Source organism: Pseudophryne corroboree, chromosome 6, assembly GCF_028390025.1.
Source record: "Pseudophryne corroboree isolate aPseCor3 chromosome 6, aPseCor3.hap2, whole genome shotgun sequence".
Taxonomy (NCBI): Eukaryota; Metazoa; Chordata; class Amphibia; order Anura; family Myobatrachidae; genus Pseudophryne; species Pseudophryne corroboree.
In genome coordinates this window covers 843,945,182-843,970,660 of record NC_086449.1, presented here as the reverse complement: position 1 = coordinate 843,970,660, position 25,479 = coordinate 843,945,182, and the positions used below count along the sequence as shown (strand labels likewise).

Below are 25,479 nucleotides of genomic sequence, written 5' to 3'. Positions count from 1 at the left end.
GATATTACACATTACAGATATTATACATTACAGATATTACAGATATTACACATTACAGATATTATACATTACACATTACAGATATTATACATTACAGATATTACAGATATTACACATTACAGATATTACACATTACAGATATTATACATTACATGTTACAGATATTACACATTACAGATATTACAGATATTACACATTACAGATATTATACATTACATGTTACAGATATTATACGTTACAGATATTATACATTACAGATATTACACATTACAGATATTATACATATTACACATTACAGATATTACACATATACATTACAGATATTATACACATTACAGATATTACACATTACAGATATTATACATATTACACATTACAGATATTACACATTACAGATATTATACATTACATGTTACAGATATACGTTACAGATATTATACATTACAGATATTATACATATTACACATTACAGATATTACACATATACATTACAGATATTATACACATTATAGATATTATACATATTACACATTACAGATATTATACACATTACAGATATTACACATTACAGATATTATACATATTACACATTACAGATCTTACACATTACAGATATAATACATTATACGTTACAGATATTATACGTTACAGATATTATACATATTACACATTAGATATTACACATATACATTACAGATATTATACACATATTACACATTACAGATATTACACATATTATACATTACAGATATTACAGATATTATACATTACACATATACATTACAGATATTACACACATTACAGATATTATACATATTATACATTACAGATATTACAGATATTATACATTACAGATATTATACATTACACGTTATAGATATTACACATTACAGATATTATACATTACAGATATTACACATTACACGTTACAGATATTATACATTACAGATATTATACATATTACACATTACAGATATTACACATATACATTACAGATATTACACATTAGAGATATTATACATATTACACATTACAGATATTATACACATTACAGATATTACATATTACAGATTTACACATTACAGATATTACACGTTATACATTACAGATATTAGCCATTACAGATATTATACATATTACACATTACAGATATTATACACATTACAGATTACACATATTATACATTACAGATATTACACGTTACATATTACAGATATTATACATTACAGATATTACATATTATACATTACAGATATTACACATTACAGATATTATACAATACACATTACAGATATTACACTTTACATATTACAGATATTACACGTTATACATTATAGATAATATACATCACAGATCTTAAACGTTACAGACATTACACATTACAGATATTACACGTTATACATTACAGATATTATACAGTACACATTACAGATATTACACGTTACATATTACAGATATTACACGTTATACATTATAGATATTACACGTTACAGATATTACACGTTACAGACATTACACATTACAGATATTACATATTACAGATATTATACATATTACACATTACAGATATTACACATATTATACATTACAGATATTACACGTTACATATTACAGATATTACACGTTACATATTACAGATATTATACATTACAGATATTACACATTATACATATTATACATTACAGATATTATACATTACACATTACAGATATTACACATTACAGATATTACACGTTATACATTACAGATATTATACAGTACACATTACAGATATTACACGTTACATATTACAGATATTACACGTTATACATTATAGATATTATACATTACAGATATTACACGTTACAGACATTACACATTACATATATTACATATTACAGATATTATACATATTACACATTACAGATATTACACGTTACATATTACAGATATTACACGTTACATATTACAGATATTATACATTACAGATATTACACATTATACATATTATACATTACAGATATTATACATTACACATTACAGATATTACACATTACAGATATTACACGTTATACATTACAGATATTATACAGTACACATTACAGATATTACACGTTACATATTACAGATATTACACGTTATACATTATAGATATTATACATTACAGATATTACACGTTACAGACATTACACATTATAGATATTACACGTTACATATTACAGATATTATACATATTACACATTACACGTTACATATTACACGTTACAGATATTATACATTGCATATTACAGATATTACACATTAGATATTATACATTACAGATGTTACAGATATTATACATTACAGATATTATACATTACACGTTACAGATATTATACGTTACAGATATTACACGTTACAGATATTATACATTGCATATTACAGATATTACACACTAGATATTATATGTTACAGATATTATACATTACAGATATTATACATTACATGTTAAAGATTATACATTAGAGATATTACACGTTACAGATATTACACATTACAGATATTATACATTACATGTTACAGATATTATACGTTACAGATATTATACATTACAGATATTACACATTACAGATATTATACATATTACACATTACAGATATTACACATATACATTACAGATATTATACACATTACAGATATTACACATTACAGATATTATACATATTACACATTACAGATATTACACATTACAGATATTATACATTACATGTTACAGATATTATACGTTACAGATATTATACATTACAGATATTATACATATTACACATTACAGATATTATACATATTACACATTACAGATATTACACATATACATTACAGATATTATACACATTACAGATATTATACATATTACACATTACAGATATTGCACATTACAGATATAATACATTATAAGTTACAGATATTATACATTACAGATATTACACATTACAGATATTATACATATTACACATTAGATATTACACATATACATTACAGATATTATACACATATTACACATTACAGATATTACACATATTATACATTACAGATATTACAGATATTATACATTACAGATATTACACATTACAGATATTATACATATTACACATTAGATATTACACATATACATTACAGATATTATACACATATTACACATTACAGATATTACACATATTATACATTACAGATATTACAGATATTATACATTACAGATATTATACATTACACATATACATTACAGATATTACACACATTACAGATATTATACATATTATACATTACAGATATTACAGATATTATACATTACAGATATTATACATTACACATTATAGATATTACACGTTATAGATATTACACATTACAGATATTATACATTACAGATATTACACATTACAGATATTATACATATGACACATTACAGATATTACACATATACATTACAGATATTACACATTACAGATATTATACATATTACACATTACAGATATTATACACATTACAGATATTACACATTATACATTACAGATATTACATGTTACACATTATACATATTACAGATTTTACACATTACAGATATTACACGTTATACATTACAGATATTAGCCATTACAGATATTATACATATTACACATTACAGATATTATACACATTACAGATTACACATATTATACATTACAGATATTACACGTTACATATTACAGATATTACACGTTACATATTACAGATATTATACATTACAGATATTACATATTATACATTACAGATATTACACATTACAGATATTACACGTTATACATTACAGATATTATACAGTACACATTACAGATATTACACGTTACATATTACAGATATTACACGTTATACATTATAGATAATATACATCACAGATATTAAACGTTAGACATTACACATTACAGATATTACACGTTATACATTACAGATATTATACAGTACACATTACAGATATTACACGTTACATATTACAGATATTACACGTTATACATTATAGATATTACACGTTACAGATATTACACGTTACAGACATTACACATTACAGATATTACATATTACAGATATTATACATATTACACATTACAGATATTACACATATTATACATTACAGATATTACACGTTACATATTACAGATATTATACATTACAGATATTACACATTATACATATTATACATTACAGATATTACACATTACAGATATTACACGTTATACATTACAGATATTATACAGTACACATTACAGATATTACACGTTACATATTACAGATATTACACGTTACAGATATTATACATTGCATATTACAGATATTACACAGATATTATACATTACAGATATTATACATTACACGTTACAGATATTACACGTTACAGATATTACACATTACAGATATTACACGTTACAGATATTACACGTTACAGATATTATACATTACAGATATTATACATTACACGTTACAGATATTATACATTACACGTTACAGATATTACACGTTACAGATATTATACATATTACACATTAGATATTATACATTACACGTTACAGATATTACACATTACAGATATTATACATTACATGTTACAGATATTACACGTTACAGATATTATACATTCGAGATATTACACGTTACAGATATTACACGTTACAGATATTACACATTAGATATTATACATTACACATATTATACATTACATGTTACAGATATTATACGTTACAGATATTATACGTTACAGATATTTCACGTTACAGATATTTATTTATTATTTTATTAACGGTTTCTTATATAGCGCAGCATATTCCGTTGCGCTTTACAATTAGAACAACAGTAATAGAACAAAACTGGGTAAAAACAGACAGACATAGAGGTAGGAAGACCCTGCTCGCAAGCTTACAATCTATGGGGAAATAGGCATAGATACACAAGGATAGATGCTACCTATTGCATAATGGTCCACCAGATTGCTAGGTTTTTAATGGGTTGTATGATGATACCCCACAAAGTTATCCAAGTGTCAGGAGGGTGTGAGACTAAAGAAAGACAAGATATGTGATGTTATGAATACTCTACAGAGGATGTAATTAGATAGGGAAGCACTGAGGGTTATGTGGGTGGGTCTGGAATTTGATAGGCTTGTCTGAAGAGGTGAGTTTTCAGGGAACATTTAAAGGTTTGGAGACTAGAGGCGAGTCTTAATGTGCGTGGGAGGGCATTCCACAGAGTGGGTGAAGCCCGGATAAAGTCCTGTAATTTTGAGTGTGAACAAGTAATGCGTGTGGATGAGAGACGTAGATCTTGTGCAGAGCGGAGAGGTCGGGTAGGGAGATATTTTGGGATGAGTGAAGAGATGTATGTTGGTGCAGTTTGGTTAATAGCCTTGTATGTGAGTAAAAGTATTTTATATTTAATACGGTAGAATACCGGTAACCAATGGAGGGACTGACAGAGCGGATCTGCAGACGATGAACGTCTGGCAAGGAAGATTAGCCTCGCAGCTGCATTCAAAATGGATTGTAGTGGTGAGAGCCTATGTTTGGGAAGACCGGTCAGGAGACTATTACAATAATCAATGCGGGAGATAATGAGAGCATGGATTAGAGTTTTTGCTGTGTCTTGTGTAAGATGAGGGCGTATTTTGGATATGTTTCTTAGATGTATGTAACATGATCTTGAGACAGATTGAATGTGGGTAACAAAGGACAGTTCAGAGTCAAGAATGACACCTAGGCAGCGAGCTTGTGGGGTAGGGGTGATTGCAGAGTTCTCAACAGTGATAGAGATATCAGGTTGGAAACTACTATTGGCCGGTGGAAATATAAGATATTACACGTTACAGATATTACACGTTACAGATATTACACATTACAGATATTACACGTTACAGATATTACACATTACAGATATTACACATTACAGGTTACAGATATTACACGTTACATATTACAGATATTATACATTACAGATATTACACATTAGATATTATACATTACACGTTACAGATATTACATATTACAGATATTATACATTACATGTTACAGATATTACACGTTACAGATATTATACATTACACGTTACAGATATTATACATTATAGATATTACACGTTACAGATATTGGCCCTCATTCCGAGTTGTTCGCTCGCAAGGCGAATGTAGCAGAGTTACACACGCTAAGCCGCCGCCTACTGGGAGTGAATCTTAGCTTCTTAAAATTGCGACCGACGTACGCGCAATATTGCGATTACAAACGAGTTAGCAGTTTCAGAGTAGCTCCAGACTTACTCTGCCTGTGCGATCATTTCAGTGCTTGTCGTTCCTGGTTGACGTCACAAACACACCCAGCGTTCGCCCAGGCACTCCCACCGTTTCCCCGGCCACTCCTGCGTTTTTTCCGGAAACGGTAGCGTTTTCAGCCACACGCCCCTGAAACGCCGTGTATCCGCCCAGTAACACCCATTTCCTGTCAATCACATTACGATCGCCGGAGCGAAGAAAAAGCCGTGAGTAAAAATACTTTCTTCATAGTAAAGTTACTTGGCGCAGTCGCAGTGCGAACATTGCGCATGCGTACTAAGCGGATTTTCACTGCGATGCGATGAAAAATACCGAGCGAACAACTCGGAATGAGGGCCATTACACATTAGATATTATACATTACAGATAGGTGTCGGCAAATACAGATGTGAGCACCTTGAAACCTCATCAGATTACTATAAACTATTTTACTATAAACATTCATTTTTTAGAGGTCATAGAGACTTTGTATGTTATGTAAGTAATCCTGTTCCCTATTATCAGCTCCCGTGTCCCCTGCGATCAGCCACGTGGAATATGTGAAGAATCTCCTTTATGTGACATGGACATATGGGGAGAAATCATTGGATCTGTCACACTCCAGAATGTTACACTGGCAGGTGATGGCTGAAGGAAGGAAAAGAATAAAGAAAAGTGTAAGTTTGTGTCTCCGGTACATAATCTGTTATTTCTCTTACACCTGCACTGACCACATAAGACATATAGTTCTTGTCCTAAGCAGCTCTAATTACCTTCTATAATGCTCTTTCCAGACACGTGACCCGGGAATTTGCTGGGTGTAGCTGTATGACCCTGGTTGTTTCCTTTCACACATGCTAAAACCCGGGATATAGCTGCATTTGTTAAAGGGGTATAATTTGTGCAAAGTGGGTCCCACCAATTATCTTTACCAATTCGTTTTGTCCCTTTAAAATAAATAAATAAATAAATAAAATCTTTACCAAAAATGCACCTAAATGATGACATGAATACATTGTAGTTTCTCAGACAGCAGTTTTCAATGCATATTTAACTCTCCGTTAGGTGTGTTTGAGAGGTTAGGTGCAGGGCTGGGGTACGGGCGTGTGAGGGAGGTTGCCGGGTGCAGGGCTGGGGTACGGGTGTGTGAGGGAGGTTGCCGGCTGCAGGGCTGGGGTACGGGCGTGTGAGGGAGGTTGCCGGGTGCAGGGCTGGGGTACGGGCGTGTGAGGGAGGTTGCCGGCTGCAGGGCTGGGGTACGGGTGTGTGAGGGAGGTTGCCGGCTGCAGGGCTGGGGTACGGGCGTGTGAGGGAGGTTGCCGGGTGTAGGGCCGGGGTACGGGCGTGTGAGGGAGGTTGCCGGCTGCAGGGCTGGGGTATGGGCGTGTGAGGGAGGTTGCCGGCTGCAGGGCTGGGGTACGGGCGTGTGAGGGAGGTTGCCGGCTGCAGGGCTGGGGTACGGGCGTGTGAGGGAGGTTGCCGGCTGCAGGGCTGGGGTACGGGCGTGTGAGGGAGGTTGCCGGGTGCTGCGCTGGGGTATAGGTGTGTGTGAGGGAGGTTGCCGGGTGCTGCGCTGGGGTATAGGTGTGTGTGAGGGAGGTTGCCGGGTGCTGCGCTGGGGTATAGGTGTGTGTGAGGGAGGTTGCCGGCTGCAGGGCTGGGGTACGGGCGTGTGAGGGAGGTTGCCGGCTGCAGGGCTGGGGTACGGGCGTGTGAGGGAGGTTGCCAGCTGCAGGGCTGGGGTACGGGGGTGTGAGGGAGGTTGCCGGGTGCTGCGCTGGGGTACGGGCGTGTTAGGGAGGTTGCCGGCTGCAGGGCTGGGGTACGGGCGTGTGAGGGAGGTTGCCGGCTGCATGGCTGGGGTACGGGCGTGTGAGGGAGGTTGCCGGCTGCAGGGCTGGGGTACGGGCGTGTGAGGGAGGTTGCCGGCTGCAGGGCTGGGGTACGGGCGTGTGAGGGAGGTTGCCGGCTGCAGGGCTGGGGTACGGGCGTGTGAGGGAGGTTGCCGGCTGCAGGGCTGGGGTACGGGCGTGTGAGGGAGGTTGCCAGCTGCAGGGCTGGGGTACGGGCGTGTGAGGGAGGTTGCCGGCTGCAGGGCTGGGGTACGGGCGTGTGAGGGAGGTTGCCGGGTGTAGGGCTGGGGTACGGGCGTGTGAGGGAGGTTGCCGGCTGCAGGGCTGGGGTACGGGCGTGTGAGGGAGGTTGCCGGCTGCAGGGCTGGGGTACGGGCGTGTGAGGGAGGTTGCCGGGTGCAGCGCTGGGGTATAGGTGTGTGTGAGGGAGGTTGCCGGGTGCTGCGCTGGGGTATAGGTGTGTGTGAGGGAGGTTGCCGGCTGCAGGGCTGGGGTACGGGCGTGTGAGGGAGGTTGCCGGCTGCAGGGCTGGGGTACGGGCGTGTGAGGGAGGTTGCCGGCTGCAGGGTTGGGGTACGGGCGTGTGAGGGTGGTTGCCGGCTGCAGGGCTGGGGTACGGACGTGTGAGGGAGGTTGCCGGCTGCAGGGCTGGGGTACGGGCGTGTGAGGGAGGTTGCCGGCTGCAGGGCTGGGGTACGGGCGTGTGAGGGAGGTTGCCGGCTGCAGGGCTGGGGTACGGGCGTGTGAGGGAGGTTGCCGGCTGCAGGGCTGGGGTCCGGGCGTGTGAGGGAGGTTGCCGGCTGCAGGGCTGGGGTCCGGGCGTGTGAGGGAGGTTGCCGGCTGCAGGGCTGGGGTCCGGGCGTGTGAGGGAGGTTGCCGGCTGCAGGGCTGGGGTCCGGGCGTGTGAGGGAGGTTGCCGGCTGCAGGGCTGGGGTACGGGCGTGTGAGGGAGGTTGCCGGCTGCAGGGCTGGGGTACGGGCGTGTGAGGGAGGTTGCCGGCTGCAGGGCTGGGGTACGGGCGTGTGAGGGAGGTTGCCGGGTGCTGCGCTGGGGTACGGGCGTGTGAGGGAGGTTGCCGGCTGCAGGGCTGGGGTACGGGCGTGTGAGGGAGGTTGCCGGCTGCAGGGCTGGGGTACGGGCGTGTGAGGGAGGTTGCCGGCTGCAGGGCTGGGGTACGAGCGTGTGAGGGAGGTTGCCGGCTGCAGGGCTGGGGTCCGGGCGTTTGAGGGAGGTTGCCGGCTGCAGGGCTGGGGTACGGGCGTGTGAGGGAGGTTGCCGGGTGTAGGGCTGGGGTACGGGCGTGTGAGGGAGGTTGCCGGGTGCAGGGCTGGGGTACGGGCGTGTGAGGGAGGTTGCCGGCTGCAGGGCTGGGGTATGGGCGTGTGAGGGAGGTTGCCGGCTGCAGGGCTGGGGTCCAGGCGTGTGAGGGAGGTTGCCGGCTGCAGGGCTGGGGTCCGGGCGTGTGAGGGAGGTTGCCGGGTGTAGGGCTGGGGTACGGGCGTGTGAGGGAGGTTGCCGGCTGCAGGGCTGGGGTACGGGCGTGTGAGGGAGGTTGCCGGCTGCAGGGCTGGGGTACGGGCGTGTGAGGGAGGTTGCCGGATGCAGCGCTGGGGTATAGGTGTGTGTGAGGGAGGTTGCCGGCTGCAGGGCTGGGGTCCGGGCGTGTGAGGGAGGTTGCCGGCTGCAGGGCTGGGGTCCGGGCGTGTGAGGGAGGTTGCCGGCTGCAGGGCTGGGGTCCGGGCGTGTGAGGGAGGTTGCCGGCTGCAGGGCTGGGGTCCGGGCGTGTGAGGGAGGTTGCCGGCTGCAGGGCTGGGGTCCGGGCGTGTGAGGGAGGTTGCCGGCTGCAGGGCTGGGGTCCGGGCGTGTGAGGGAGGTTGCCGGCTGCAGGGCTGGGGTCCGGGCGTGTGAGGGAGGTTGCCGGCTGCAGGGCTGGGGTACGGGCGTGTGAGGGAGGTTGCCGGCTGCAGGGCTGGGGTACGGGCGTGTGAGGGAGGTTGCCGGCTGCAGGGCTGGGGTACGGGCGTGTGAGGGAGGTTGCCGGGTGCTGCGCTGGGGTACGGGCGTGTGAGGGAGGTTGCCGGCTGCAGGGCTGGGGTACGGGCGTGTGAGGGAGGTTGCCGGCTGCAGGGCTGGGGTACGGGCGTGTGAGGGAGGTTGCCGGCTGCAGGGCTGGGGTACGAGCGTGTGAGGGAGGTTGCCGTCTGCAGGGCTGGGGTCCGGGCGTGTGAGGGAGGTTGCCGGCTGCAGGGCTGGGGTACGGGCGTGTGAGGGAGGTTGCCGGGTGTAGGGCTGGGGTACGGGCGTGTGTGGGAGGTTGCTGGGTGCAGGGCTGGGGTACGGGCGTGTGAGGGAGGTTGCCGGCTGCAGGGCTGGGGTATGGGCGTGTGAGGGAGGTTGCCGGCTGCAGGGCTGGGGTCCGGGCGTGTGAGGGAGGTTGCCGGCTGCAGGGCTGGGGTCCGGGCGTGTGAGGGAGGTTGCCGGCTGCAGGGCTGGGGTCCGGGCGTGTGAGGGAGGTTGCCGGCTGCAGGGCTGGGGTCCGGGCGTGTGAGGGAGGTTGCCGGCTGCAGGGCTGGGGTACGAGCGTGTGAGGGAGGTTGCCGGGTGCTGCGCTGGGGTATAGGTGTGTGTGAGGGAGGTTGCCGTCTGCAGGGCTGGGGTACGGGCGTGTGAGGGAGGTTGCCGGCTGCAGGGCTGGGGTACGGGCGTGTGAGGGAGGTTGCCGGGTGCTGGGCTGGGGTTTGTATACATGTATGAGAGAGGTGGTTGGGGCATATATATTATTCGGAGGTGGCTGTGGCATATGTGTGTAGGATGTAGGGTTGGTAAATACAGGGGTGGATTTGTATAGTGGGATGACGGGATGGTTTGCCGGTTGGCCAGGCCCCGTCCTCTTCTTAGTGGCAGTTCTTTCCCCGCCATGCCGTGCCTATCTGATAACTCGTCCGGCTGGGAGGTTGTGCTTAGACATGAGCACACACACAAACCCAAAATTAGATGATTAGGTAGTGTAATTCTGGCTTCTGAGGCTGCCATCAACTACAGCCACTGGTATTGCAGAGCAGTGCAGCCTGTGTGTGCCGAGTATTGCAGAGCAGTGCAGCCTGTGTGCGCCGAGTATTGCAGAGCAGTGCAGCCTGTGTGTGCCGAGTATTGCAGAGCAGTGCAGCCTGTGTGTGCCGAGTATTGCAGAGCAGTGCAGCCTGTGTGTGCCGAGTATTGCAGAGCAGTGCAGCCTGTGTGTGCCGAGTATTGCAGAGCAGTGCAGCCTGTGTGTGCCGAGTATTGCAGAGCAGTGCAGCCTGTGTGTGCCGAGTATTGCAGAGCAGTGCAGCCTGTTTGTGCCGAGTATTGCAGAGCAGTGCAGCCTGTGTGTGCCGAGTATTGCAGAGCAGTGCAGCCTGTGTGTGCCGAGTATTGCAGAGCAGTGCAGCCTGTGTGCGCCGAGTATTGCAGAGCAGTGCAGCCTGTGTGCGCCTAGTATTGCAGAGTAAAGTAACCTGTGTGCGCCGAGTATTGCAGAACAGTGCAGCCTGTGTGTGCCGAGTATTGCAGAGCAGTGCAGCCTGTGTGTGCCGAGTATTGCAGAGCAGTGCAGCCTGTGTGTGCCGAGTATTGCAGAGCAGTGCAGCCTGTGTGTGCCGAGTATTGCAGAGCAGTGCAGCCTGTGTGTGCCGAGTATTGCAGAGCAGTGCAGCCTGTGTGTGCCGAGTATTGCAGAGCAGTGCAGCCTGTGTGTGCCGAGTATTGCAGAGCAGTGCAGCCTGTGTGTGCCGAGTATTGCAGAGCAGTGCAGCCTGTTTGTGCCGAGTATTGCAGAGCAGTGCAGCCTGTGTGTGCCGAGTATTGCAGAGCAGTGCAGCCTGTGTGCCGAGTATTGCAGAGCAGTGCAGCCTGTGTGCGCCGAGTACTGCAGAGCAGTGCAGCCTGTGTGCGCCTAGTATTGCAGAGTAATGTAACCTGTGTGCGCCGAGTATTGCAGAGCAGTGCAGCCTGTGTGTGCCGAGTATTGCAGAGCAGTGCAGCCTGTGTGTGCCGAGTATTGCAGAGCAGTACAGCCTGTGTGTGCCGAGTATTGCAGAGCAGTGCAGCCTGTGTGTGCCGAGTATTGCAGAGCAGTGCAGCCTGTGTGCGCCGAGTACTGCAGAGCAGTGCAGCCTGTGTGCGCCGAGTATTGCAGAGTAATGCAACCTGTGTGCGCCGAGTATTGCAGAGCAGTGCAGCCTGTGTGTGCCGAGTATTGCAGAGCAGTGCAGCCTGTGTGTGCCGAGTATTGCAGAGCAGTGCAGCCTGTGTGTGCCGAGTATTGCAGAGCAGTGCAGCCTGTGTGCGCCGAGTACTGCAGAGCAGTGCAGCCTGTGTGCGCCTAGTATTGCAGAGTAATGCAACCTGTGTGCGCCGAGTATTGCAGAGCAGTGCAGCCTGTGTGTGCCGAGTATTGCAGAGCAGTGCAGCGTATGTGTGTTTAGTATTGCAGAGCAGTGCAGCCTGTGTGTGCCGAGTATTGCAGAGCAGTGCAGCCTGTGTGTGCCGAGTATTGCAGAGCAGTGCAGCCTGTGTGTGCCGAGTATTGCAGAGCAGTGCAGCCTGTGTATGCCGAGTATTGCAGAGCAGTGCAGCCTGTGTGCGGCGAGTATTGCAGAGCAGTGCAGCCTGTGTGCGCCTAGTATTGCAGAGTAATGCAACCTGTGTGCGCCGAGTATTGCAGAGCAGTGCAGCGTATGTGTGTTGAGTATTGCAGAGCAGTGCAGGGGGGTGAGGGGGAAATGGGGGGGGGGGGGGGGGTTACTCTTTACCCTGGCCCTGTTGGAGGGAACAATAAGATAATGATTTAGTGTCTGATACAGTCATTGGTGTTTCAGGTGTCTCGCAACACGATGACTGCAGCGATGAGTCTGCCCGCTGGGGACATCTATAACATCACTGTCACCGCCTGTACGGAGAGAAGCAGTAACACCTCTCTGCCTTATCTGGTTAGACTCGGTAAGGGCGATTGTCACTATTACTCCAGTACTCCAGTACTGTTACCATTGGGAGTTGCTGCGGATTCTGCAATACTCGATCTTTGTGACCTTTTTCTTTCCTTAGAGCCGGTTCCCCCAAAGTCTCTGTATGCTGTGAACAAAACACAAACCTCGTTTACTCTTCTGTGGGTGGAAGAAGGCTTTTCTGATTACTTTGACGTGTTCTGCTGGTGCTTAGACCCTGCCCAGAATGAATATGAAAAGGTAAGTGTCTGTGAAACATGTGACTGCGGCATTTTCCCAATCCCCACTGCAGGACAGGAGATGTCCCAGTAGCTGTATATGTAAGATGTCCCTGGGTGGGGGGTAATGGAATCTACTCTGGACCATTTCATCCCTCTGATATGAGGACTGCTCTGAGGAAGAGCATTATAAGCCGCGTTACAGGAGAAGAGCGTTGCTGAGACTGAGATTGGAGTATTTCTGGGCAACTTCCTCTGCGAGTCCAAGGAGAGTGATGTATTGCTTACATCTGTCAGAGGCGTGGGTATTGGTCCTTCACTGAGGATTTGGCTTTATTCTATGTAAGGAATGATGTTCTGCAAGTAAAGGACTCTGGTTTGCTGTACTATACATTTCAGTGTAGACTGGTTTACTCTAGGCTCCTATCACTTCATATACAGATTCAGACTCATTTGCACACAGATATATTAATATCACACATCAAATTGATCAGTGTAATCTACCAATGTAGTTTTGTCCCTTCCAATTGTTTACTTTGTGTGGATAAGATTCTCTGAACGCCAAGAGGGGCTGAAGCCACACTGTAATATAGACAGTCCCGGTGTCCCCTCACTCTCAGGTCACGTGTAATATAGACAGTCCCGGTGTCCCCTCACTCTCAGGTCACGTGTAATATAGACAGTCCCGGTGTCCCCTCACTCTCAGGACACATGTAATACAGACAGTCCCGGTGTCCCCTCACTCTCAGGTCACGTGTAATATAGACAGTCCCGGTTTCCCCTCACTCCCAGGACACGTGTAATACAGACAGTCCCGGTGTCCCCTCACTCTCAGGACACATGTAATATAGACAGTCCCGGTGTCCCCTCACTCTCAGGTCACGTGTAATATAGACAGTCCAGGTGTCCCCTCACTCCCAGGACACGTGTAATACAGACAGTCCCGTTGTCCCCTCACTCCCAGGACACGTGTAATACAGACAGTCCCGGTGTCCCCTCACTCTCAGGACACGTGTAATACAGACAGTTCCGGTGTCCCCTCACTCTCAGGACACATGTAATACAGACAGTCCCGGTGTCCCCTCACTCTCAGGACACGTGTAATATAGACAGTCCCGGTGTCCCCTCACTCTCAGGACACGTGTAATATAGACAGTCCCGGTGTCCCCTCACTCTCAGGACACGTGTAATACAGACAGTCCCGGTGTCCCCTCACTCTCAGGACACGTGTAATACAGACAGTCCCGGTGTCCCCTCACTCTCAGGACACATGTAATATAGACAGTCCCGGTGTCCCCTCACTCTCAGGTCACGTGTAATATAGACAGTCCAGGTGTCCCCTCACTCCCAGGACACGTGTAATACAGACAGTCCCGGTGTCCCCTCACTCCCAGGACATGTGTAATACAGACAGTCCCGGTGTCCCCTCACTCTCAGGACACGTGTAATACAGACAGTCCCGGTGTCCCCTCACTCTCAGGACACGTGTAATACAGACAGTCCCAGTGTCTCCTCACTCTCAGGACACATGTAATACAGACAGTCCCGGTGTCCCCTCACTCTCAGGACACGTGTAATACAGACAGTCCCGGTGTCTCCTCACTCTCAGGACACATGTAATACAGACAGTCCCGGTGTCCCCTCACTCTCAGGACACGTGTAATACAGACAGTCCCAGTGTCTCCTCACTCTCAGGACACATGTAATACAGACAGTCCCGGTGTCCCCTCACTCTCAGGACACGTGTAATACAGACAGTCCCAGTGTCTACTCACTCTCAGGTCACATGTAATACAGACAGTCCCGGTGTCCCCTCACTCTCAGGACACGTGTAATACAGACAGTCCCGGTGTCCCCTCACTCTCAGGTCACATGTAATACAGACAGTCCCGGTGTCCCCTCACTCTCAGGACACGTGTAATACAGACAGTCCTTATGTCCCCTCACTCTCAGGTCACATGTAATACAGACAGTCCCGGTGTCCCCTCACTCTCAGGACACGTGTAATATAGACAGTCCCGGTGTCCCCTCACTCTCAGGACACGTGTAATACAGACAGTCCCGGTGTCCCCTCACTCTCAGGACACGTGTAATACAGACAGTCCCGGTGTCCCCTCACTCTCAGGACACATGTAATATAGACAGTCCCGGTGTCCCCTCACTCTCAGGTCACGTGTAATATAGACAGTCCAGGTGTCCCCTCACTCCCAGGACACGTGTAATATAGACAGTCCCGGTGTCCCCTCACTCTCAGGACACGTGTAATACAGACAGTCCCGGTGTCCCCTCACTCTCAGGACACGTGTAATACAGACAGTCCTTATTGTCAGGAATCTGCATTTTCCATCACATCACTGCTGTGGAACTATATAGGTTCCAGCAGTTCAGTTCTGTTCCAGTTCTCGTTTTCAGTCCTCTGCAGCCTGGAGTACATAGTGCTTCAACTAACTCACAGCTGATCTGGACACCCAATCCAGCTAGTATCTCCGCCTGCAGTTTGTGTCCAATCACTGCTGGGCAGGTGGTATAACTTCCAGTTTGTGGCTCTCTCACATGGCCTTGGACAACACGTCACATCCCGTGAACAGGTGGCTCCTGTTTGCAATCCTCTGTCTACAGAGATATCCTTGTGTAGTGGACCTATGGAACAACAGGTCCCAGCTGTTCCAGTTCCCAGCTGTTCCTGTGTTCCCGTGGAACTACAAGTTCCAGCAACCCCTCCAGCTCTCCTGCGACATTCAGTGTGCAAGTTCCTGTGTTCCTGTGGAACTACAAGTTCCAGCAACCACTCCAGCTCTCCTGCTGCATTCAGTGTGTAAGTTCCTGTGTTCCAGTCTCCAGATCCCCGTGTTCCTGGTTACCTGCTTGTTACTCCGTGTTCCTGGTTATCCTACTACAGCTCCGTGGAACTACAAGCATCAGCAATTCCTGCATTCATTTACAGGCTTCACACCAATCTCCAACACAGTGTGCTTCAGCCTCAGCTGTAGAGACTCCATCTCCAGGTGCAGCTCATCACCTCACCTGTGAATCAGCTTGCAAGCTGCCTGTGCTTTCCAATAGCACTGTGAACCCTGCATCAAGTCTTCTTCATCTGCTATCAGGTTTGCTACCATTATCATCACCTCTGCTGGCTCCACGTGTTTATCATCTCTGGTTCCCATACCAGCATATTGCCATAGACTCTCACTGTATTGCCATAGACTCTCACTGTATTGCCATAGACTCTCACTGTATTGCCATAGACTCTCACTGTTTTGCCATAGACTCTCAGCTTCCACGCTGCATCATACCCATTGCATTTATTATTGTTTATTTCTCCAAGTATTCCTGCTGCCATATTGTTTTATCTTTCTGCTTAATAAACAACATTGTGCACATGCGCAGGAATCCAATCCAGTATCCTCACTTCTTCCATCCTACCTCCACTGACCCACTAGCGCCCCCTCCGGGGACACAAACCAGACCGAACCTGACAGTTTGTCCAAGGCCCATGGACTCGGATGGTGGTCAGAATGTGGGGTCAGGGGCCTTACAAAATCTGGTCTCCCGTTTGGATGGTCAAGAGGCTGCGCAGCAGCAGATGTTCCAGTTTCTACAGGGAATGTCTATCCGTTTGGATACCTTGCAGCAATCCCTTCCAAGTTCTGTTGTTTCTCCAGTTCCTGTTCAAGTCACTCCTGCTCCAGTCATTTCAACTTTCCCTGCACAATCCGTTCCTGTGGATGGATCTTGCTCAAGTCAGTCCTATGGCAGTCCCTTCACAGCTAACTCTCCTGAGAGAGCGACTTCCTCCTTTGAAAGCTTCAAGACTCCTTTGTTGTCTGCTGTGAATTCTGAACCAATAAGCACTCTTTATCATCTATTGGAACAACTTCAAAGTCTCCTAACAAAAATCATTCCAATGATGCCAGAAATCCTGGGTGGTGCTTTAAACGTAGTGAAGAGTACTGCTCAAAGTATTGAGACTAGTGCGACCTCCGTGTCAACTTTTCTTCAAGCTAAAGTCTCTTCTCCTATGCAGAGAGAGGGCAGATTCCAGAGCTACCCGCGCTCCAAACTAACGGAAGCTGAACGCCGGCATCGCAAGCAGCTTCACCTCTGCTTTTACTGTGGGAGTTCTAGTCATCTTATTAAGGACTGTTCCTTCCGCAACTCAAAAGTTGGTGACAGGTCCCAGCATCACAGTGTTTTCACCTGCAAACCTTCCAACGTATCCTCTACAGTTTCAAGTTCCTTTACCCCGGACAGGAGTGTCCAAAAAGTCTACGATTGGGGTCCTGTGACAAATAGACCCAATCCCAAGTTCAGAAATCAACAGAGACTATCTATGTTACCCATAACTAAAGTAGTATCTGTGCCTACAGCCCGAGAAGGGGCATCCGTGCCTACAGCCCGAGAAGGGGCGTCCGTGCCTACAGCCCGAGAAGGGGCGTCCGTGCCTACAGCCCGAGAAGGGGCGTCCGTGTCTACAGCCCGGGAAGGGGCATCCGTGTCTACAGCCCGGGAAGGGGCATCCGTGTCTACAGCCCGAGAAGGGGCATCCGTGTCTACAGCCCGAGAAGGGGCATCCGTGTCTACAGCCCGAGAAGGGGCATCCGTGTCTACAGCCCGAGAAGGGGCATCCGTGCCTTCAGCCCGAGAAGGGGCATCTGTCTCTACAGCCCCAGGTGGGGCATCTGATGTTGTGACCCCAGTAGGGGTATCTGATGTTCAGGTTCCAGAAGTGGCGTCCGGGCATGCAACTCAAAGAAGGGTGTCTGATCTATTAACCCCAGGAGGGGTCTTTGGAGTTTCATCCTCAAGTGAGGAATCCAGGGCCAAGATCCCAGGAGGAATTCTTAAAGCCACAAATACAGACATGAACTTTTGTTTGCCAACTTCAGAGAGTGCTACCAGCTCAGTACCACTCCAAAAGGGATCATCAGAACATCCGGATTCTGTCTATACAGAGTCAAGTGTCAATGGACCTAGCCCGGTTCCAGCCGTCGGTCCAAAGTCTCCACTGGTTCCAGCCAGCCTGAGTGGCTCCAATGATGGGCTACCTCCTTCGGTTCCAGCCGATTCCAGCATCCTCGGATCAAATCCGGTCCTATCCGTCACTCCGAGGACTCCTTCGGTTCCAGCCGATTCCAGTCTCTTTGTATCAAATACGGTCCTATCCGTCAGTCCGAAGACTCCTGCGGTTCCAGCCGGTTCAAGCTTATCTGGACCCAATCCGGTCCCATCCGTCTGTCCAGATCAGCCTCTTACAGTTCAAGTCCATTCAAGTAGTCCTGGACAAATCCCTGTTCCATCCGTTTGTCCAAAGTTGTCGTCGGTTCCTACCAATTCCAGTTCCTCCGAACCCGGTGTGGTTCTCTCCAGTGTTTCAAGTAAGCAACTCCTGTCGCTATGTCCAGAGTCTACAGTTCTTTCAGATATTGCAGTTGCCTCAATCCAGATGGAGGCTCTACGCATATCACCCCAAGATGAAGCTTCTAGCGTTCTGTCAACCTCAGCAGAGAATTCCCGTCAGTCAATCCAGGAGATGACGTCCTCTCTCCACCCTCGAGCATTTCAAGTTGATTCTACTCCTGCTTTTGAATGCTTATTCCAGTCCTCAACTCTCAAGTGTCCTACATTGTCTTCCGAGACTTCATCTGACATTCAGCCTTCCAAGTGTCCACCAGATACAAAAGCTCCAGTCTACTTTGATGGTGACTATGCTCAGTTTCGTGCAGTGGCGAGCCAATACCTCGCTTTTACTGAGTCTGAACCTTCAGTGACTATTTCTCCAGCCAATGCAATCAGATACTTCCTCCTGTTCTTCAAAGGTAGAGCACTGGACTGGGCGAATCCTCTCATTGAATCTAAAGATCCGCTACTGAGTGATCTTCCCGCTTTCTGCGAAGCCGTAAAACAGGAGTTTGCTCCAAAGTTTATGCATTCAGAGTCATCTGGGCATTCTGGCCAATTTGTCAACAGTTTGTCTACTGCTAAATCCTCTCCAACATCTCTGTCTGTGCAAGATCAGGATACATTAGACCAAGCTATTAAAGATTTCCAAGCTGTAAAGTCAAGACAAGGTTCTCAGACTTCAGATTTGAAAGTTGCATATACTCCCGTGTCTCCATCCTACAGCAACACTTCTGAAAGTATTGACTCCCCGGATTCAACATCTGATCAGTCTTCCAGTTCTCAGTTTTTCGACTCAACTCCTTCCAAACATGAACAGGTTCTGTTGCATCAATGTATCAGAGATTTCAAGAATTACAAGAATTGTAGAGCTCAAAAACCAGCTCGTAAGTGTTAGCTATGCCTTTTCCCAGGAAGTAAATTCTGTCTCAAATGACCATGAATGGTCTACTTGTTCTGACGGGGAAAATCTGTCTTCTGAAGATGAAAGTTGGGAAGACTTTTGAGGACCTCTGCTTTTGTGTATTTCTAAGTTCTTTTTCAAGGTTCCTCCAAGTTCCAGCGTGGGTGTTCGGTGCCCACCCATAAAAGGGGGGGTACTGTCAGGAATCTGCATTTTCCATCACATCACTGCTGTGGAACTATATAGGTTCCAGCAGTTCAGTTCTGTTCCAGTTCTCGTTTTCAGTCCTCTGCAGCCTGGAGTACATAGTGCTTCAACTAACTCACAGCTGATCTGGACACCCAATCCAGCTAGTATCTCCGCCTGCAGTTTGTGTCCAATCACTGCTGGGCAGGTGGTATAACTTCCAGTTTGTGGCTCTCTCACATGGCCTTGGACAACACGTCACATCCCGTGAACAGGTGGCTCCTGTTTGCAATCCTCTGTCTACAGAGATATCCTTGTGTAGTGGACCTGTGGAACAACAGGTCCCAGCTGTTCCAGTTCCCAGCTGTTCCTGTGTTCCCGTGGAACTACAAGTTCCAGCAACCCCTCCAGCTCTCCTGCGACATTCAGTGTGCAAGTTCCTGTGTTCCTGTGGAACTACAAGTTCCAGCAACCACTCCAGCTCTCCTGCTGCATTCAGTGTGTAAGTTCCTGTGTTCCAGTCTCCAGATCCCCGTGTTCCTGGTTACCTGCTTGTTACTCCGTGTTCCTGGTTATCCTACTACAGCTCCGTGGAACTACAAGCATCAGCAATTCCTGCATTCATTTACAGGCTTCACACCAATCTCCAACACAGTGTGCTTCAGCCTCAGCTGTAGAGACTCCATCTCCAGGTGCAGCTCATCACCTCACCTGTGAATCAGCTTGCAAGCTGCCTGTGCTTTCCAATAGCACTGTGAACCCTGCATCAAGTCTTCTTCATCTGCTATCAGGTTTGCTACCATTATCATCACCTCTGCTGGCTCCACGTGTTTATCATCTCTGGTTCCCATACCAGCATATTGCCATAGACTCTCACTGTATTGCCATAGACTCTCACTGTATTGCCATAGACTCTCACTGTATTGCCATAGACTCTCACTGTTTTGCCATAGACTCTCAGCTTCCACGCTGCATCATACCCATTGCATTTATTATTGTTTATTTCTCCAAGTATTCCTGCTGCCATATTGTTTTATCTTTCTGCTTAATAAACAACATTGTGCACATGCGCAGGAATCCAATCCAGTATCCTCACTTCTTCCATCCTACCTCCACTGACCCACTAGCGCCCCCTCCGGGGACACAAACCAGACCGAACCTGACACTTATGTCCCCTCACTCTCAGGATACATGTGATACAGACAGTCCCGGTGTCCCCTCACTCTCAGGGCACATGTAATACAGACAGTCCCGGTGTCCCCTCACTCTCAGGACACAAGTAATACAGACTGTCTCGGTGTCCCCTCACTCTCAGGACATGTGTAATACAGACAGTCCCGGTGTCCCCTCACTCTCAGGACACGTGTAATACAGACAGTCCCGGTGTCCCCTCAATCTCAGGACACGTGTAATACAGACAGTCCTTATGTCCCCTCACTCTCAGGATACATGTGATACAGACAGTCCCGGTGTCCCCTCACTCTCAGGGCACATGTAATACAGACAGTCCCGGTGTCCCCTCACTCTCAGGACACAAGTAATACAGACTGTCTCGGTGTCCCCTCACTCTCAGGACATGTGTAATACAGACAGTCCCGGTGTCCCCTCACTCTCAGGACACGTGTAATATAGACAGTCCTGGTGTCCCCTCACTCTCAGGACACGTGTAATACAGACGGTCCCGGTGTCCCCGCACTCTCAGGTCACATGTAATACAGACAGTCCCGGTGTCCCCTCACTCTCAGGACACGTGTAATACAGACAGTCCTTATGTCCCCTCACTCTCAGGATACATGTGATACAGACAGTCCCGGTGTCTCATTACTCTCAGGGCACATGTAATACAGACCGTACCGGTGTCCCCTCACTCTCAGGACACATGTAATACAGACAGCCCTAGGGTCCCCTCACTCTCAGGACACATGTAATACAGACAGTCCTAGGGTCCCCTCACTCTCAGGACACGTGTAATACAGACAGTCCCGGTGTCTCCTCAATCTCAGGACACGTGTAATACAGACAGTCCCAGTGTCCCCTCACTCTCAGGACACGTGTAATACAGACAGTCGCGGTGTCCCCTCACTCTCAGGACACGTGTAATACAGACAGTCCCGGTGTCCCCTCACTCTCAGGACACATGTAATACAGACAGTCCCGGTGTCCCCTCACTCTCAGGCACATGTAATACAGACAGTCCCGGTGTCCCCTTACTCTCAGGACACGTGTAATACAGACAGTCCCGGTGTCTCCTCACTCTCAGGACACGTGTAATACAGACAGTCCCGGTGTCCCCTCACTCTCAGGACACGTGTAATATAGACAGTCCCGGTGTCCCCTCACTCTCAGGACACGTGTAATACAGACAGTCCCGGTGTCCCCTCACTCCCAGGACACGTGTAATACAGACAGTCCCGGTGTCCCCTCACTCTCAGGACACGTGTAATACAGACAGTCCCGGTGTCCCCTCACTCTCAGGACACGTGTAATATAGACAGTCCTGGTGTCCCCTCACTCCCAGGACACGTGTAATACAGACAGTCCCGGTGTCCCCTCACTCTCAGGACACGTGTAATACAGACAGTCCCGGTGTCCCCTCACTCTCAGGTCACATGTAATACAGACAGTCCCGGTGTCCCCTCACTCTCAGGACACGTGTAATACAGACAGTCCTTATGTCCCCTCACTCTCAGGATACATGTGATACAGACAGTCCCGGTGTCTCCTCACTCTCAGGGCACATGTAATACAGACCGTACCGGTGTCCCCTCACTCTCAGGACACATGTAATACAGACAGTCCTAGGGTCCCCTCACTCTCAGGACACATGTAATACAGACAGTCCTAGGGTCCCCTCACTCTCAGGACACGTGTAATACAGACAGTCCCGGTGTCTCCTCAATCTCAGGACACGTGTAATACAGACAGTCCCGGTGTCCCCTCACTCTCAGGTCACATGTAATACAGACAGTCCCGGTGTCCCCTCACTCTCAGGACACGTGTAATACAGACAGTCCTTATGTCCCCTCACTCTCAGGATACATGTGATACAGACAGTCCCGGTGTCCCCTCACTCTCAGGACACAAGTAATACAGACTGTCTCGGTGTCCCCTCACTCTCAGGACATGTGTAATACAGACAGTCCCGGTGTCCCCTCACTCTCAGGACACGTGTAATATAGACAGTCCCGGTGTCCCCTCACTCTCAGGACACGTGTAATACAGACGGTCCCGGTGTCCCCTCACTCTCAGGTCACATGTAATACAGACAGTCCCGGTGTCCCCTCACTCTCAGGACACGTGTAATACAGACAGTCCTTATGTCCCCTCACTCTCAGGATACATGTGATACAGACAGTCCCGGTGTCTCATTACTCTCAGGGCACATGTAATACAGACCGTACCGGTGTCCCCTCACTCTCAGGACACATGTAATACAGACAGTCCTAGGGTCCCCTCACTCTCAGGACACGTGTAATACAGACAGCCCCAGTGTCTCCTCACTCTCAGGACACATGTAATACAGACAGTCCCGGTGTCCCCTCACTCTCAGGACACGTGTAATACAGACAGTCCCGGTGTCCCCTCACTCTCAGGACACGTGTAATACAGACTGTCCCGGTGTTCCCTCACTCTCAGGACACGTGTAATACAGACTGTCCCGGTGTCCCCTCACTCTCAGGACACGTGTAATACAGACAGTCCTGGTGTCCCCTCACTCTCAGGACACGTGTAATACAGACAGTCCTAGGGTCCCCTCACTCTCAGGACACGTGTAATACAGACAGTCCCAGTGTCTCCTCACTCTCAGGACACGTGTAATACAGACAGTCCCGGTGTCCCCTCACTCTCAGGACAAGTGTAATACAGACAGTCCCAGTGTCTCCTCACTCTCAGGACACATGTAATACAGACAGTCCCGGTGTCCCCTCACTCTCAGGACACGTGTAATACAGACAGTCCCGGTGTCCCCTCACTCTCAGGACACGTGTAATACAGACAGTCCCGGTGTCCCCTCACTCCCAGGACACGTGTAATACAGACAGTCCCGGTGTCCCCTTACTCTCAGGACACGTGTAATACAGACAGTTCCGGAGTCCCCTCACTCTCAGGACACGTGTAATACATACAGTCCCGGTGTCCCCTCACTCTTAGGACACGTGTAATATAGACAGTCCTGGTGTCCCCTCACTCTCAGGACACGTGTAATACAGACAGTCCCGGTGTCTCCTCACTCTCAGGACACATGTAATACAGACAGGCCCGGTGTCCCCTAACTCTCAGGACACATGTAATACAGGCAGTCCCGGTGTCCCCTCACTCTCAGGCACATGTAATACAGACAGTCCCGGTGTCTCCTCACTCTCAGGACACGTATAATACAGACAGTCCCGGTGTCCCCTCACTCTCAGGACAGGTGTAATACAGACAGTCCCGGTGTCCCCTCACTCTCAGGACACGTGTAATACAGGAATGGAGGAATCACAGCTGGTGTCAGAGATGCGGGAATGGAGGGATCACAGCTGGTATCAGATACGGGAATGGAGGGATCACAGCTGCTGTCGGAGATACGGGAATGGAGGGATCACAGCTGCTGTCGGAGATACAGGAATGGAGGGATCACAGCTGGTGTCAGAGATACGGGAATGGAGGGATCACAGCTGGTATCAGATGCGGGAATGGAGGGATCACAGCAGGTGTCAGAGATACGGGAATGGAGGGATCACAGCTGCTTTCGGAGATACGGGAATGTAGGGATCACAGCTGCTGTCGGAGATACGGGAATGGAGGGATCACAGCTGCTATCAGATACGGGAATGGAGGGATCACAGCTGGTGTCAGAGATACGGGAATGGAGGGATCACAGCTGGTGTCAGAGATACGGGAATGGAGGGATCACAGCTGGTATCAGATGCGGGAATGGAGGGATCACAGCTGGTATCAGATGCGGGAATGGAGGGATCACAGCTGCTGTCGGAGATACGGGAATGGAGGGATCACAGCTGCTGTCGGAGATACGGGAATGGAGGGATCACAGCTGCTATCAGATGCGGGAAAGGAGGGATCACAGCTGGTATCAGATACGGGAATGGAAGGATCACAGCTACTGTCGGAGATACGGGAATGGAGGGATCACAGCTGCTATCAGATACGGGAATGGAGGGATCACAGCTGGTATCAGATGTGGGAATGGAGGGATCACAGCTACTGTCGGAGATACGGGAATGGAGGGATCACAGCTGGTGTCAGAGATACGGGAATGGAGGGAACACAGCTGCTGTCGGAGATACGGGAATGGAGGGATCACAGCTGCTATCAGATACGGGAATGGAGGGATCACAGCTGGTATCAGATACGGGAATGGAGGGATCACAGCTGGTGTCAGAGATACGGGAATGGAGGGATCACAGCTGGTATCAGATACGGGAATGGAGGTATCACAGCTGGTGTCAGAGATACGGGAATGGAGGGATCACAGCTGGTGTCAGAGATACGGGAATGAAGGGATCACAGCTGGTGTCAGAGAGACGGGAATGGAGGGATCACAGCTGGTGTCAGAGATACGGGAATGGAGGGATCACAGCTGGTGTCAGAGATACGGGTATGGCGGGATCACAGCTGGTATCAGATGCGGGAATGGAGGGATCACAGCTGGTG

General features: G+C 47.9%; 1 protein-coding gene across 3 annotated transcripts in view; it reads left to right on the top strand.

Annotated features, from left to right (window-relative positions):
- Positions 1 to 25,479, top strand: part of PTPRO (protein tyrosine phosphatase receptor type O) — a 698,190-nt gene that overhangs the window by 220,665 nt on the left and 452,046 nt on the right. For all 3 annotated transcript variants that reach the window (XR_010179771.1, XM_063929453.1, XM_063929452.1), the window contains exons 7-9: positions 6,806 to 6,957; positions 12,994 to 13,114; positions 13,220 to 13,359. Coding sequence is in view for 2 of the 3 variants with exons in the window: in XM_063929453.1 (XP_063785523.1) it covers positions 6,806 to 6,957; positions 12,994 to 13,114; positions 13,220 to 13,359 (413 nt within the window). In the remaining variant the exon portion in view is untranslated. The remainder of the gene's footprint in view (positions 1 to 6,805; positions 6,958 to 12,993; positions 13,115 to 13,219; positions 13,360 to 25,479) is intronic.